General features: G+C 34.8%; 3 protein-coding genes and 1 pseudogene across 7 annotated transcripts; 3 read left to right on the forward strand and 1 right to left on the reverse strand.

Annotated features, from left to right (window-relative positions):
• Nucleotides 1-398: 398 nt before the first annotated feature.
• On the forward strand, nt 399-3,811 carry LOC104745165 (serine/threonine protein phosphatase 2A 57 kDa regulatory subunit B' beta isoform). 2 transcript variants are annotated; one of them, XR_760709.3, is made up of 3 exons: nt 399-2,077; nt 2,897-3,034; nt 3,135-3,811. XR_760709.3 is itself a non-coding variant. In XM_010466345.3 (2 exons), the coding sequence occupies exons 1-2, from the start codon at nt 932-934 to the stop codon at nt 3,468-3,470; spliced, it is 1,482 nt and encodes a 493-aa protein (XP_010464647.2). In that variant the 5' UTR covers nt 399-931; the 3' UTR covers nt 3,471-3,811. The 2 variants fall into 2 exon arrangements, 1 of the variants encoding a protein (XP_010464647.2); XM_010466345.3 differs by lacking the exon at nt 2,897-3,034.
• Nucleotides 3,812-3,982: 171 nt separating this feature from the next.
• LOC104748095 (F-box/kelch-repeat protein At4g23580 pseudogene) lies at nt 3,983-5,378 on the reverse strand (annotated as a pseudogene). Its single transcript, XR_015582711.1, has one exon. The product of XR_015582711.1 is annotated as an F-box/kelch-repeat protein At4g23580 pseudogene (transcript).
• A 1,691-nt stretch (nt 5,379-7,069) lies between these two features.
• Nucleotides 7,070-9,568, forward strand: LOC104745166 (uncharacterized). 2 transcript variants are annotated; one of them, XM_010466346.3, is made up of 6 exons: nt 7,070-7,513; nt 8,452-8,543; nt 8,655-8,733; nt 8,836-8,930; nt 9,016-9,111; nt 9,248-9,568. In XM_010466346.3, the coding sequence occupies exons 1-6, from the start codon at nt 7,336-7,338 to the stop codon at nt 9,329-9,331; spliced, it is 624 nt and encodes a 207-aa protein (XP_010464648.1). In that variant the 5' UTR covers nt 7,070-7,335; the 3' UTR covers nt 9,332-9,568. The 2 variants fall into 2 exon arrangements, with proteins under 2 accessions (XP_010464648.1, XP_087344197.1); XM_087488071.1 differs by having other exon boundaries at nt 7,270-7,513; nt 8,088-8,543.
• Nucleotides 9,399-12,141, forward strand: LOC104745167 (ras-related protein RABE1e). Of its 2 annotated transcripts, none has more exons than XM_010466347.3 (8): nt 9,399-10,221; nt 10,680-10,752; nt 10,845-10,945; nt 11,132-11,197; nt 11,290-11,387; nt 11,485-11,547; nt 11,645-11,737; nt 11,830-12,141. In XM_010466347.3, exons 1-8 carry the CDS (start codon nt 10,149-10,151, stop codon nt 11,917-11,919), a joined length of 657 nt encoding a protein of 218 aa, XP_010464649.1. In that variant the 5' UTR covers nt 9,399-10,148; the 3' UTR covers nt 11,920-12,141. The 2 variants fall into 2 exon arrangements, with proteins under 2 accessions (XP_010464649.1, XP_019092959.1); XM_019237414.2 differs by having other exon boundaries at nt 9,707-10,221; nt 10,680-10,756.
• Nucleotides 12,142-13,423: the final 1,282 nt, after the last annotated feature.

Raw genomic sequence — 13,423 nt, forward strand, 5'->3', positions numbered from 1 at the left:
TGTTGGACGAAACCAACATAGATGACTTTGGATACGTGAGTCAAATAGTTCACGAACGCCAATAACCAGACGAACAACCAGCAAAATAGATAAAGTTAGATATGAAATCAGAGACTATCTTTGTTCATATTTTAAGATTTTTTTCTTTCAAATAATATAAAATTTTAAAATCATTAAATTGTTTGTCACTAAATTCATATCCTAAATCAAAACTTACATTTGTACTCTCCTACTTTTTTCGTGGTCTCTAAATCCGAAGTTTTAACTTAAAGTTTAAGATAAAGAATATAATGTGAAGCGAAAATTATATATATATTTTTTATAATGCGAAATTAGAGATGCCTTTTTGAAAATAAGAGAGAGAGTTATATAATAAACGAAATAAGTGGGCAAAAATTAAGTAAATAGAAATCAATAGGCACTTGAAGTGTAAATTTTTTATCTGTATCTATTTTGATTTTAGTCCCTTTGTTCCCTTTCGGCTATCTCTCTCTTCTCTCTCTCTCGCTCTCTTCCTGATTTGATCGCCGGGAAATTTTAGCCGTCCGATCAACAATCTTATTATACTCCGAGAAAGATTTCTTCTATCAGTCTAATGTTCTGATTTTCACCACCTCAGATCTCCGATAACATCATTCCGGTAACCATTTCTCTCCTTCTTTGGTCACATCTTTAACCGCGGGATTACGAAAATGAGGAGCCTTTGATCCAATAGAGGCTTAGAGTGGAAGCCACATCTAATAATTTCTTCTCGAATCTGAATGCTCAGTGTTTTTAATTCGTCCTCTGTTGCATGCTGATTCAATTCTGAGCTCCTTAATTAGCTTATAGTGAAATCTCTCCTCGGCTTGGGAACTTAGGGTTTCTAGTTTGGTTTTGGGGGAGCAAAAGTTGAAGTGTGCTTCTTTTTAGCTTCTTAGTTGCGTAAGCCATGTTAAGGAAAATAATGAAAGGTGGGCATCGAAAGCCCTCTAAATCCGAAGCTAATGAACCTTCTAGTTATGGGATTGGTCCTCCTGCTCCTGGCTCCAATGTCGTTGTTAGTCACGCGTCTCGTGGTGGTGCATTGGTTAATTCGTCTCTGTCTCCTGTGACGGCTACTCCGCCTTTGAGCTCCGTGGAGCCACTCCCTTTGTTCAGAGATGTGCCTGTTTCAGAGAGGCAAACCTTGTTCTTGAGGAAACTTCAGAATTGCTGTTTCCTGTTCGATTTCACTGACACGGTTAAGAACAACGCCAGAGAGAAGGAGATTAAGAGGCAAACGTTGTTGGAGCTGGTTGATTTTATACAGTCTGGGTCTAGTAAGATCTCTGAGTCGTGTCAGGAAGAAATGATTAAGATGGTTTCTGTTAATATATTCCGGTGTCTCCCTCCAGCTTCACATGAGAATACGGGTCAAGAGCCTGCTGATCCTGAGGAAGAGGAACCTTATTTGGAACCTTCTTGGCCTCATTTGCAGCTAGTTTACGAGTTGCTACTGAGATATGTTGTTTCGACTGACACGGATACAAAGGTGGCTAAAAGGTATATCGACCATTCTTTTGTGTTGAAGTTGCTTGACTTGTTTGATTCTGAGGACCCGAGAGAGAGGGAGTATTTGAAAACGATTCTTCATAGGATTTATGGCAAGTTTATGGTTCACAGGCCCTTTATTAGGAAAGCAATCAACAATATATTCTATAGGTTTGTTTATGAGACAGAGAGACACAGTGGGATTGGGGAACTCTTGGAGATTCTAGGTAGTATCATTAACGGGTTTGCGTTGCCTATGAAGGAGGAGCACAAGCTATTCTTAATCAGGGTGTTGATACCTTTGCATAAGCCAAAACCAATTGTTGTATATCATCAGCAGTTATCTTATTGCATCGTTCAGTTTGTGGAGAAAGATTATAAGCTTGCGGATACAGTAATCAGGGGATTGTTAAAGTACTGGCCCGTGACAAACTGCGCAAAGGAGAATCTCTTCCTTGGAGAACTTGAAGAAGTTCTTGAGGCAACACAACCTGTCGAGTTCCAGCGTTGCATGGTTCCATTATTCCAACAGATTGGTCGCTGCCTCACGAGCTCTCACTTTCAGGTTAGTATGAGTTGGTTTTTCATTTTGATCTCGTCATGGAGGGCTCTCGTCTATGCATATCACCTTAAATAAAGAGATTTTGTTATTTACCGTTCTCTGCGCAAGAAGTCACGATATATTAAGCATATTGATGCATTGTATATTCCGTGTTGCGTGCTAGTGTCCTGTATTCCTCTCACCTTCAAGTCAAGTTCGTTTGACTCTGGTCTGATTCATCCACCTGAAAAAGAATGCAACTTTAGTGCTTCGTTAAGTTTATGGTGCAAATTGTTTTTTAACTTTTTGCTTGCGTCTTTCTCCATTTCTGCCACAATGCTGAATTTCATTTCAGAAATTTTTAGAATGATGTTGTTGGCATCATTCAGTTGATGGCGCTTTTTCATGCTGCTGATAGCTACTGCTCTGATTAAATCTCTGATTAAATCCATGGATCTTAGATCATTAGTCATTTCCAACTTAACTCTCTGAATGTGTTGGCACTGTTGCTTTTGCTTAATTCACGAGTCATGAAATTCGTTGCCAATGCTTTATTAAGTTTATGGTGCATGTTTTTTCTTTTTCTCCTTGCTTTGCCTCTTTCTTCATTTTTGCCACACTGTTCAGTTTCATTTCACAACATTATTATAATGATGTTGTTGGCACTGCTCTCATTATGTTGATGGGTTATCTCATGCTGTTGATAGCTACTACTCTGATTAAATCCTTGGATTCTTCAATCATCTGCATTTTCCATGATACAGTCTTTCAAACTTAATGTTGCTTTTGCTTTATACACGAGTCATTGATTTCCGCTGCACAATGCTTTTACTTGGAGTATAGCAGGAAAAAGGAGACATGAGCATCTTTTCCTATGGGGTATCCATTTGTGTGATTAGACTGAAGCATGTTTGATCTCCTTGGTTGTAATCACAAGTCTGATTAATTCTCACTTATTGCTAGCAAGTAGCAATTACACAAGTTTCGTATTATGTCTTTTTGCAATCTCTCAATTAATTCGATAATTTTTTTGTGGGTTTTGCCTAATTGTTTACATACATATCTCAAAAATCTGACACAGGTTGCAGAACGGGCACTGTTCTTGTGGAACAACGAGCACATTGTGGGTCTAATCGCGCAGAACCGAAGCGTGATCCTTCCAATCATATACCCTGCATTGGAGAAGAACATCCAGTCTCACTGGAACCAAGCAGTTCATGGTCTAACGACAAATATCAAGAAAATGTTCATGGAGATGGATCCTGAACTCTTTGAAGAATGCCAGAGGCAGTATGAAGAGAAACAAGCGAAATCTAAACAAGTGGACGAACAACGGCAATATACATGGAAGAGATTAGCAAAAGCAGCGGCGGATCGAGACAGAGGAGGAGAAGAAGATCATATGATCACTTCCTAGATTGATCAAAAAGGGTATTATTCTTTCACTTTTTTGTTTGTTTGTTCTCATTTAATCAAATCGTTTACTATTAATTTTCCTTTTTCAAACTACGATTTGTTTTTGTTTTGAGAGATCATGGGTTCAAAATTCTGATTGCTCAGAGAAGTAGAGAGAAGTGAGCTGTTTACTATCAGAGAATATGTTAGTACTAAGAATGTGTTTGTGATCTTCTGTCTATTTTTTTTTTTTTCCGTGGAAGGGCACTTTAAATTTTGTAAAATTTGAATTATATATACTGGATGTTTGTAGCTTGTGTTACTAACTATCTCAAATCCAATTTTAGTTTTCTTGTTTTGTCACTTTTTTTCCTCCCTCTGTGTTACTAGTGTATGCAGGATTCATTTCATAATGTGGAATAAACTAGTTTCCAACAAAAGTTTTCGTGAAGGAATTTCTAATTACCTTAGTAAAGAATGTTATCTTTAGAAGAGTTATACTAACTAAGATGATGTGGAGATAGAAAAGAACAATAGTAAATTTGCGCATTTAATTGATCAAATAAAAACACATCTGACTCAATGGTAAACAACAAACTCAGAGACAGAAAATATATATATCAAAACGATGAATGGTTCAATGTTCACATGATTAATTATGACATATTCATCAAAGTGTAACAGCAAGAACATGTGCTACATCATACACATCTGGCTCGGTGGTTGCATACACAGCGTCATACCACTCAAGCGTTCCCCAAATATTCCCATGGTGTTTTTCAAGCACAATTACCCCACAATAAACTACTTTTCCGTGAAGGTGGTACTCATTAATAGACACATTTTCTTTCCACGAAACCGCCAACTTTCCACCATAATCCGCCACTTTGGCATCAACATAACGATAGTCCAGCGATATTAACGTATTTTTCAATTCGTTCAATCCTTTTAAAGATGTCCAACATTTTTGGTCCGGGTTGTACCAATTGATCATCCCGTCGCTATAACAATATAACACGTTCTCTATCACACAATAAGATGATGGGTTATCAGATGATGAGCACCACCATCCCCTGTTAATAGCGAAGTCTGCCGCTCTCCATTTACCTTTATTCAGCTTGTAAGTCACATCTGGTCTCTCAAAACACTTCACGTAGACATTTCCATCATACCCTACGCTTTGATACCTAAAACCGCTACATATTTTCTCGCCAGGACTTGACGACGAACCAAACTCCCAAGTTTTATGCACTGTATCGAATACCTCCACCCAGTGAGTTGTATCGAGAACATTGGAGCCTCCTATCACATATATTTTTCCATCAAGGACGCAAGCAGAAGGGGACTCTCGTGCGACACGCATGCTTGGGGCCTCATGCCATGTGTGAGAACGACAGTCCATGACCATGATGCTAGCAGATGATGATGCATTATCATCTTTTATGAATCCGCCAATGGCATAAATATTAGAACCAACCCTTGCAAAATCTGAATGGTACGTAGAAGGAGAATTGGGGGATGTAACTGGGATCAAAACTTTCTTAGAACTATTTGGTATCTGGCAGAGAGTGAACCATTGTTGTGGGCTCTTGTAGCTAGGGATGTTTAAGCACACATAGAGACAACTCTCAGTTTGGCCTAAGAGGCTTCGGATTTGGTACAGCTCAGTTGAAGCAAGGATAGAGCGGAATCTATGGGAAACTAAGGAGAGAATCGGATAGTACAATCTCGAAACCCGGGCTAAGCAGTTTAATACCAAATCATTAGGAAGCATCATCAACGTCATTGGCACTTCTCCGTTCATGGTTTATGGATCGCCTCTTAAGGTTTATGGTTGCCCTTTTTTTTTCTTTTTCTTTTGATGATGAATTGGTAAATTTCATTAATATGAAGATGGTTTGTTATTTTATCTAACAAAAGTTTGCTTATATTCCACCGCCCCCAAAGAAAATAAAAATAAAAACTGAAAATTCATAGATTTTATAGGAAAATTTCTTTATTGTGTGATTTAGATAACAACTAAAAGATTTAACTTAAAACAATATTTACTTCTTTTTTCCTATGAAAAAAGTAAACTCTAATTATTATCCTTAGATTTTAGACCGGTTTTTGCTACTTTGTTTAGGCATCTACGGTACGATTATTATGGTTATGGTTTATAAACCACTGACCCAGAATAATTTTTAAATTAACCAGGTTAAAATATAATTAAAAAAAATTGATAGAGAAATATGTTTTTTTTTCTTAATAACAATTAGGGAAATTAAAAAATTTACCCAAGTCATGTGACCTCCCTAACTTGTAACTAGGTCCGTCCATGACTTTAGCTGATTAATAAACGGTTAAAAATTATGGTTAAAACGGTTATGAGTTATATATGATTATAGTTATCTGATGATATGATACTACTTAATCATATTTGATGATATAATATAGTTAATATTATTTATTTTTAATTAAAATGTTTTTTTAATATACACATATTTCATATTTATATTAAATAAATTGTTATTAGTATATTTGATCATGTTTTAAAAACAATTACGGTTTGATTATTAATATATTTTCGCGAAATTTTTGTTCAAAAAATTGGTGGAAAAATGTTAGATACATATTATTACCAGTTGTTTTTGTTTCCTTGAGAACGTACCATCTATTCTTGGATAAATCACCTTTAGATGATTTGAGAAGCACATGTATAGAAGTGGCTATGAGGTGATTTTGCGATCTCAGTTGGAAGACTCTACCGTCGTCTATGAAGCTACGGATATTGCTGCATATCTTGTTTGCCATGTGATACCTAGAGAGAGGCAATCTTGCCACAATATGTTTAAGAACGTCTCGATAGGGGTTAATCAGTAGATTGTTGACGAAGGAATGATAGACCTCTAATCCTATCAGTTCATGTTTTTAACTGTCTTTTATGATTACATGTGATAAAATTTTATAATACAAAACTTAAGTAAAATTGTACTAGTGTTCTCATTCAAAAATTCATTCTTATGAAATTGATTTGTTTGACATCAGAAATTTTTTTCTGCCAAAAATTAAATGATCTTGTATATGATTAAGACATCTAAAACAATACAAATTTAATAAAAAAAAAAAAAACAAGACTTACCCTACTATCGAAGATTTTAAAAAAAGCAAAGTAGTTGGTTTCTGCAATCGGATCAAGTAAAAAATATTTATAACATCAAACAACTAATATATTACAAATTAAAAAGTAAACAACAATTAATATAAAACCTTATCATTAAACAATCTTTGATCCTCTTTGTAAAGAGTATTACACATTTGATAGAATTTTTTTTTTTTTTGTCTTAAGGATTGGATGTTATATGTATAATTTCGTATATCACAAACGGTGTATTTTGTCAAATAACATTTGTTATTATCACCCAACTCAAGTTAATAACACTTTTTAATATTTATTCTTGTAATTGTTGTTTTAAAAAGAATTAAGAAATTTTACATTCTATTTTGCTGTACAATTTAATGGGTTAAAATTAATAAAATAAAATATAAAAAAATAATATACTAATATTTTCATCAATACCAAAAACTAATTCCTATCCGTTCATCATTACTTATCTTATTGACCTAATCTGACAGAAGAACATCAATTTAATTAAAAATATAGAAATTTCAAAAAAAAAAAACGTAACTAAAAATAGATATTTTAAAGTAAAAGTGATTTTTTAACATGTAATTATAAATAATAATTTAAAAACCATTATAGTTAAATTACAGTAACTGTATATACCAATTCTGTAAAAAAAAAAAACAAGAGAAAACCTAAAATTTAATCGAGTGTGTGTAGCTTATTGAACGGTGGAGAGAATATAAAGAGAGAGAGAGAGGGAGAGGTTGACTGAACTACTACAATGGCGGTTCCAAGAGAAGGCAATGGTTTGATGGAAGAAGAAGTTGTTGACGGAGATAACGCTCTCTTTGAGGAAAACGGCGTTGATTCCGACAGCGATCCCGAGCTTCCCTCTCACCTCCGTGACTTGGCCGCCGCTGCTCAGTCCGGTGACGTTTCCGCCTTGCGCACTGCCATCGGTACTTCCTTTACCTCTTCTCTCTCTTTCTGCTTTTAACAGATTCCTTCCTCGTTTGCGGAGAAACCCTACGATTAGTTGAACTGCAAATTTCAATTTCATCCTCAGAGTTGCGTAGTTGCTTAATTAGCTTGTCAGATGACGTATAGCCTCAAACTTTTAGTGGAACCACTATAAATTTGCCATCTTTAAAACCAGAGCTTTCTGAAAAAGTATAGTTTTCTCGACAAAATTTTCTCACTATCATTGATCTTTGTCTCATCGTTGTTCTCCTTCTCTTAAGACACCTACCTTAAGGGCTTTATCTTTCATTTGACTCCCATCTTAGCCAGCAACCTCACTTGTTTGTTTGTTGTTTGCTCAATTTGGTTAGTTTCAGCTAGGAAGGATAGGAGAAAACTGTAATTCGTGCCTATGTGTGTTCCTGTTTTGTTGATTGAGGCTGCCATGGACCTGACTATGTGTTCTCTTATTAACTGATGAATTTCTGGCAGACGTAAATTTATCAGATTTATGTGTGCACTTTCTGCTGTTTTTGATGAAATTGTTTATGTTCCTTTTCTGAATTTTCATAGACAATTTGAATGGGAGAGTCGATGAGCCACTTGAGGATAATGACTCGGCACTTCTCCTCCTCTTAAGACACCTACCTTAAGGGCTTTATCTTCCATTTGACTCCCATCTTTAGATTTACTGGTTTGTTGTTTGTTGTTTGCTCAATTTGGTTAGTTTCAGCTAGGAAGGATAGGAGAAAACTGCCTATGTGTGTTCCTGTCTATCTTTGTTTTGTTTGTTTCTTGAGGGTGCCATGGGACCTGACTTCTTATTAACTGATGAATATCTGGCAGAAGTAATTTTATTAGATTCATGTGTGCACTTTCTACTTCCTTTGATGAAATTGTTTAGAGTCAATGATGTTCCTTTTTCTGAATTTGATAGACAATTTGAATGGGAGAGTCGATGAGCCACTTGAGGATAATGACTCGGCACTTCACTTGGCGTGTTTATATGGTCACCTACCTTGTGTTCAGGTTGTTTTCTACTTTTGCTGTTCTTTGCTTTGTCATTTCTCACTGACTTTGATAGCTAATGTATTTTTGTAAAAAACCCATTAATTGTCTAATGATATTTTCTTACCACAGCTTCTCCTAGAAAGAGGAGCGAGTATGGAGGTCAAAGATGAAGATGAAGCAATTCCTCTACATGATGCTTGTGCTGGAGGTAAAATTGGTCATGGCCCTACCATTCTCTTGGTATTTCTGTCTCACGGAATGGTTAAATTCTATGGCTTATCCTTCTTTCTGTTTAACTTGAGCTCCACAGGATACTTACAAATAGTACAGCTTCTTTTTAGCCGAGCTAGTAGTCCTGAATGTGTGAAGAGAATGATCGAAACAGCCGATATAGAAGGTGACACTGTAAGTATTCTCCATCTTCAAGTGTCTTATTCTGTCTCTCTCTCTTAATATTGTGATTCATGACAATCTGTTTCTTTGGTGACAGCCTCTGCATCATGCAGCAAGAGGCGAGCATGTTGATGTGGTTAGATTTTTGTTGGGTTCTGGGGCTTCACCAAGGACAGAAAACTCATATGGGAAGGTAAACATTTGAAAACACTTTCACAAGCTCACTGAGAACGGATTTTCTTAGTTTGAAATTCGACTACGGACCAACATCTTTGGCTTTTGAAGGTATGTATGATTAGCTGTATAATAGCAATGTTGTGAATATGCAGACTGCAGGTGAATTAGCTGATTTAAACACTGAAGCTAGGAGGATCCTCGAAGAAGCTATAAACAACTCAACAATATCTCAGTGATGCTGCAAATTTGCAAAATCCATCTGCCTTTTTTGGCCGCGAGTCAGTGAAATATTAGGGAAGTGACTTTTTTTTTTTTTTTTTTGGGTTTAATTCGTCTTAATCCTATATTTTTTGGTGGTTTTATTTACATACAAAGGTTTGAAATCTGATACCAATGAATTAAGAAGGTTCGTGTCTGTTTCAATCATGGAATTATGATCAGATTAATAGATTTGAACGAGTTTTCGTTAAGCATTTAGAGGCCTCAAAGGTGAACATATAGTGGGGATACTCGGCTGGATTGCTCCAACTTACAACGTATAATCGTATAGATACAGCAAGACAAATGGTCTTTTAGCACTTCAGCATAACCTCTTTAAGTTTTGCTACCCTGCATCTTTCTTATTCCTTACACTTAACCCCATAACTATTTTTTAATGTCCCTAAAACATACCACAACGTTTATTTATTTCATTGATTTTGAATTATTACTCACTGGTAAAAGATGTGTTAACATATCTTGAAGAAGAAGAATTTTGGTAAGAAACTGTGATTAATTTTAAAACGTCTAAAACAATTATATCAAGACAGCAAGAAGGAAATCGAGCGATTTGATAAGTTATGTGGGTTTAAGTGTGAATAATTGAGAAATAAAGACTAAAACAGCAAATAAGTAATAAAATATGATCGACCAATGAGCAGCTTTTAAACGCCTTTTTTGCTTTCTCTTTGGCTGTGTGTCTTCTCCAGGAAAATTTCTTTCTCCGGCGAGAAGAGATTTTCCGGGGGGAAAAAAACAGCAGAGCTCGGTAAGTGATTACCGTTATCTTCTCCGATGGCAGTTGCACCGGCAAGAGCTCGTTCGGACTATGATTACCTCATCAAGCTCCTCCTCATCGGCGATAGCGGTAAGTTTGATACCTCTATCTCTCTCTATCTCTTAAGAAGTGATTGGACAAACTAGCTTTTCATAGACTGTTCCATTTTTATCTGAGAATCTTCTTTCGTGACTGTTTTTGCCGATCCGAATTAGGGTTTATGATTTTGAATCCTTTTTATCTTTTGTTTAGCGTATTATTTAATTGACAGAGTATAGATGAAGAAAGATATACAGTACAGTCTCTGAAGAACTTTAAAATATCGATGTAGGTCAGTTCTGGAAGATTTAGCTCAATTGGAAATTTTTAGAATCAAAATCTTATATACTTTAAGGTTGTGAAGAACTAAGGAAACTTTGTTTTTGTAACTTGATTATACAAAGTAGTTCAGATAACGTTGCAGAAGTCATCAGTTGCTATGTTAAATTTTATATTGCTGTTTGCTAACAACTTCAGTTCTTTTCATTTCGTGCTTATGTGTTGTGTAGGTGTGGGAAAAAGTTGCTTGTTACTGCGTTTCTCGGATGATACTTTTACCACCAGTTTCATTACTACCATTGGGTTTGTCTTTCTTTCTTTTGGCTGTTTTTGAATATCTTGTAGGTAGTTGAAAACCCTTTTGTCTAAGTTGCTTTTTTTCTTATCTTCTCCAGAATCGACTTCAAGATAAGAACAGTCGAACTTGATGGCAAGCGTATCAAATTGCAGATATGGGACACTGCTGGACAAGAACGTTTTAGAACTATAACCACAGGTCTCAAACTGCTTTCTTCTCTGAATTTGACTATCGTAACTTGGATGTGAAGTGAAAAAATCACTCTTTACGTTTTGTGTATGAATCTGTTGATTACTCAACATTCCAAGTTTTTACCTTCTTTCTTGTTAGTAATGTTCAAATGTGGTATCTTTGAAGCTCTTTGATCCATTTGTCTACTTGCAGCGTACTACAGAGGAGCTATGGGTATATTACTCGTCTATGATGTAACAGACGAGTCATCCTTCAACAGTATGTCTCTGGCTTTTCTTTGTATCAGTAACTATATATTCCAAGAACTTAAAAAACTCACTTTTGGGAACTAACTATAAATGTTTCTCTAGACATTAGGAACTGGATGAAGAACATTGAGCAGCATGCGTCCGATAGTGTCAACAAAATATTGGTTGGTAACAAAGCCGACATGGACGAAAGCAAAAGGGTAATTTTGCTGTGTACTCTCTCTCTCTGTTCACAATCTTGACCATGTTTTGGCTACATTTCTTCATAGTATACTGATGCCGCACCTTCTTCTACAGGCTGTCCCAACATCAAAGGGACAAGCTCTGGCTGATGAGTATGGAATCAAATTCTTTGAGACGGTGAGCTGGAAAAATCTATAACATGTTTGTTTCCTTCATTCATAGTTTGTTCTAAGATTTCATTTTCTTAAACCGGTTTAATTGGAAACTGTTGCAGAGTGCAAAAACAAACCAGAATGTCGAGCAGGTTTTCCTTTCTATCGCGAAAGACATAAAGCAAAGACTCACAGAAAGCGATACAAAAGCCGAGGTAAAGAAGCACGTGTGAATCTACACTACTTACTTGATACTCGGGGTTATGAAACTCTATATATTGCTGAGGCTATCTTTGTCGATTTGCAGCCCCAAGGGATCAAGATCACTAAACAAGACGCTAACAAAGCCTCATCGTCTTCTACAACTGATAAACCAGCTTGCTGCAGTTATATTTAGAAGTTCCATAGACTTGTTTCTAATCTCTTAACGTCTTTTAATCTTCATTGCATTATTTAAGAGATCGTCCTATGTTCGTATTAGTAGCCTAGTAGGAGGAGAGACTTAATTGATGGCCTGTGTGATCTTATGTCTATTTTGCTATCTCCATGGCCAAACGCTGTACTGGTAGACAATGTTTAAGCGTGTAAACTTTGAATTAATGTCAGATGTTGTGTGTAAGCTACGGTTTCAAAAGCCTTGAAGCTGGAGATTTATTTCTTTCAATTCAATTCATTTGAGGGTGTTTTCTGATCAAATCTAAACTGCAGACCAATAGTAGAACTCGAAATAAGAGCATGAAAGTGAAAGTGAAAAGGGATCATCAAGATATCAAGATTTCGTGGTTTTAAAAGAATTCAAGTTTCTCTACTGTTATTCAAATATAGTTTTTATAGATTCTATTAAAATCTAGTGTTATTCAGTTCATTGAATTCTTTATTCTATTATATTACTAATGTTATTCAGTATTTTGATTTTGATGGCTTTGATGTTTATGTTACTAATGTATTCTATCATATTACACACATAGTATTTTGATGGCTTTGATGTTTATGTCATCTAAAGAGAATTTCTTTGAAAGTTCACACCAAAATGTGAAGAAACAATTCCGGCATTTTTAGATGTGATTTTGGATAGAATTACTTCAGATCTTTAAATTACTACAAAAATCTGTCACTAATAATAAGTTCAACTAGATATTCACCCGCCGTGTACCGCAGAACAATTTTTTAATAAAATATTATTTGTTTGTAGATTAACTATATTAATAACTAATATTTAATTTGTATTTTTTTAAAAGTACAACCTTAGAAATATAGATATATATTAGTTAGTGTAGAAAATATTTTGATTGAGGTTTATTTTTTTATATTATAGGAACTATAACATACAAATATACCAAAAAAAATACAAATATACAATTAAATAAGTAGTGATTTATAGAAAGAAAATACTATGTGTGTTTATAAAATTAATTCCTATTGTTTTGTAAAATTGAAAACTTAATATTAATAAAATTAATTATAAACTTAATACTTAATAATGAAGGGAGTTGTTTCTATTGTTTTAGAAATTGTATTAGGGTGGGAAATTTTGTTTTCCAAAATTAAAACTTAATATTAATTAATTAAATGAAAAACAAATAAACAATTAATGACAATGGCATGCCTGTAAATAAGTGCCAACTTCAGGATTTGTTTTATAAATGTCTCCAAAAATGTATATATAGATTCACTCTACATATTTTTGATTCAGTTTTAATGTGATTGCATATTTGTCTTATTACAAGGGATTTTACCTTTCTTTATATTTAATCTTGTCTATTAACTATATTTACGGTGAGATCTTGATAATAAATAATCCGGAAATAGAATTTAAGGGAAAACAATTACATTATTTATTTAAAGAAAATTAATGCGATGAAAAGATAGTAAAGTTAGTTAATTATTACAAAAAAAAAAAG

Source organism: Camelina sativa, chromosome 15 (assembly GCF_030686135.1).
Source record: "Camelina sativa cultivar CO46 ecotype springtype chromosome 15, ASM3068613v1".
NCBI lineage: Eukaryota > Viridiplantae > Streptophyta > Magnoliopsida > Brassicales > Brassicaceae > Camelina > Camelina sativa.

Bases quoted from the DNA above. Each gene is read 5' to 3' on its own strand.
- LOC104745167 (XM_010466347.3), top strand. From the start codon at position 10,149: ATGGCAGTTGCACCGGCAAGAGCTCGTTCGGACTATGATTACCTCATC. The intron at 10,946-11,131 runs GTCTCAAACTGC...GTCTACTTGCAG, and splicing joins TTTTAGAACTATAACCACAG to CGTACTACAGAGGAGCTATG. The intron at 11,198-11,289 runs GTATGTCTCTGG...ATGTTTCTCTAG, and splicing joins AGACGAGTCATCCTTCAACA to ACATTAGGAACTGGATGAAG.
- LOC104745166 (XM_010466346.3), top strand. From the start codon at position 7,336: ATGGCGGTTCCAAGAGAAGGCAATGGTTTGATGGAAGAAGAAGTTGTT. The intron at 7,514-8,451 runs GTACTTCCTTTA...TGAATTTGATAG, and splicing joins CGCCTTGCGCACTGCCATCG to ACAATTTGAATGGGAGAGTC. The intron at 9,112-9,247 runs GTAAACATTTGA...GTGAATATGCAG, and splicing joins CAGAAAACTCATATGGGAAG to ACTGCAGGTGAATTAGCTGA.
- LOC104745165 (XM_010466345.3), top strand. From the start codon at position 932: ATGTTAAGGAAAATAATGAAAGGTGGGCATCGAAAGCCCTCTAAATCC. The intron at 2,078-3,134 runs GTTAGTATGAGT...AATCTGACACAG, and splicing joins TCACGAGCTCTCACTTTCAG to GTTGCAGAACGGGCACTGTT.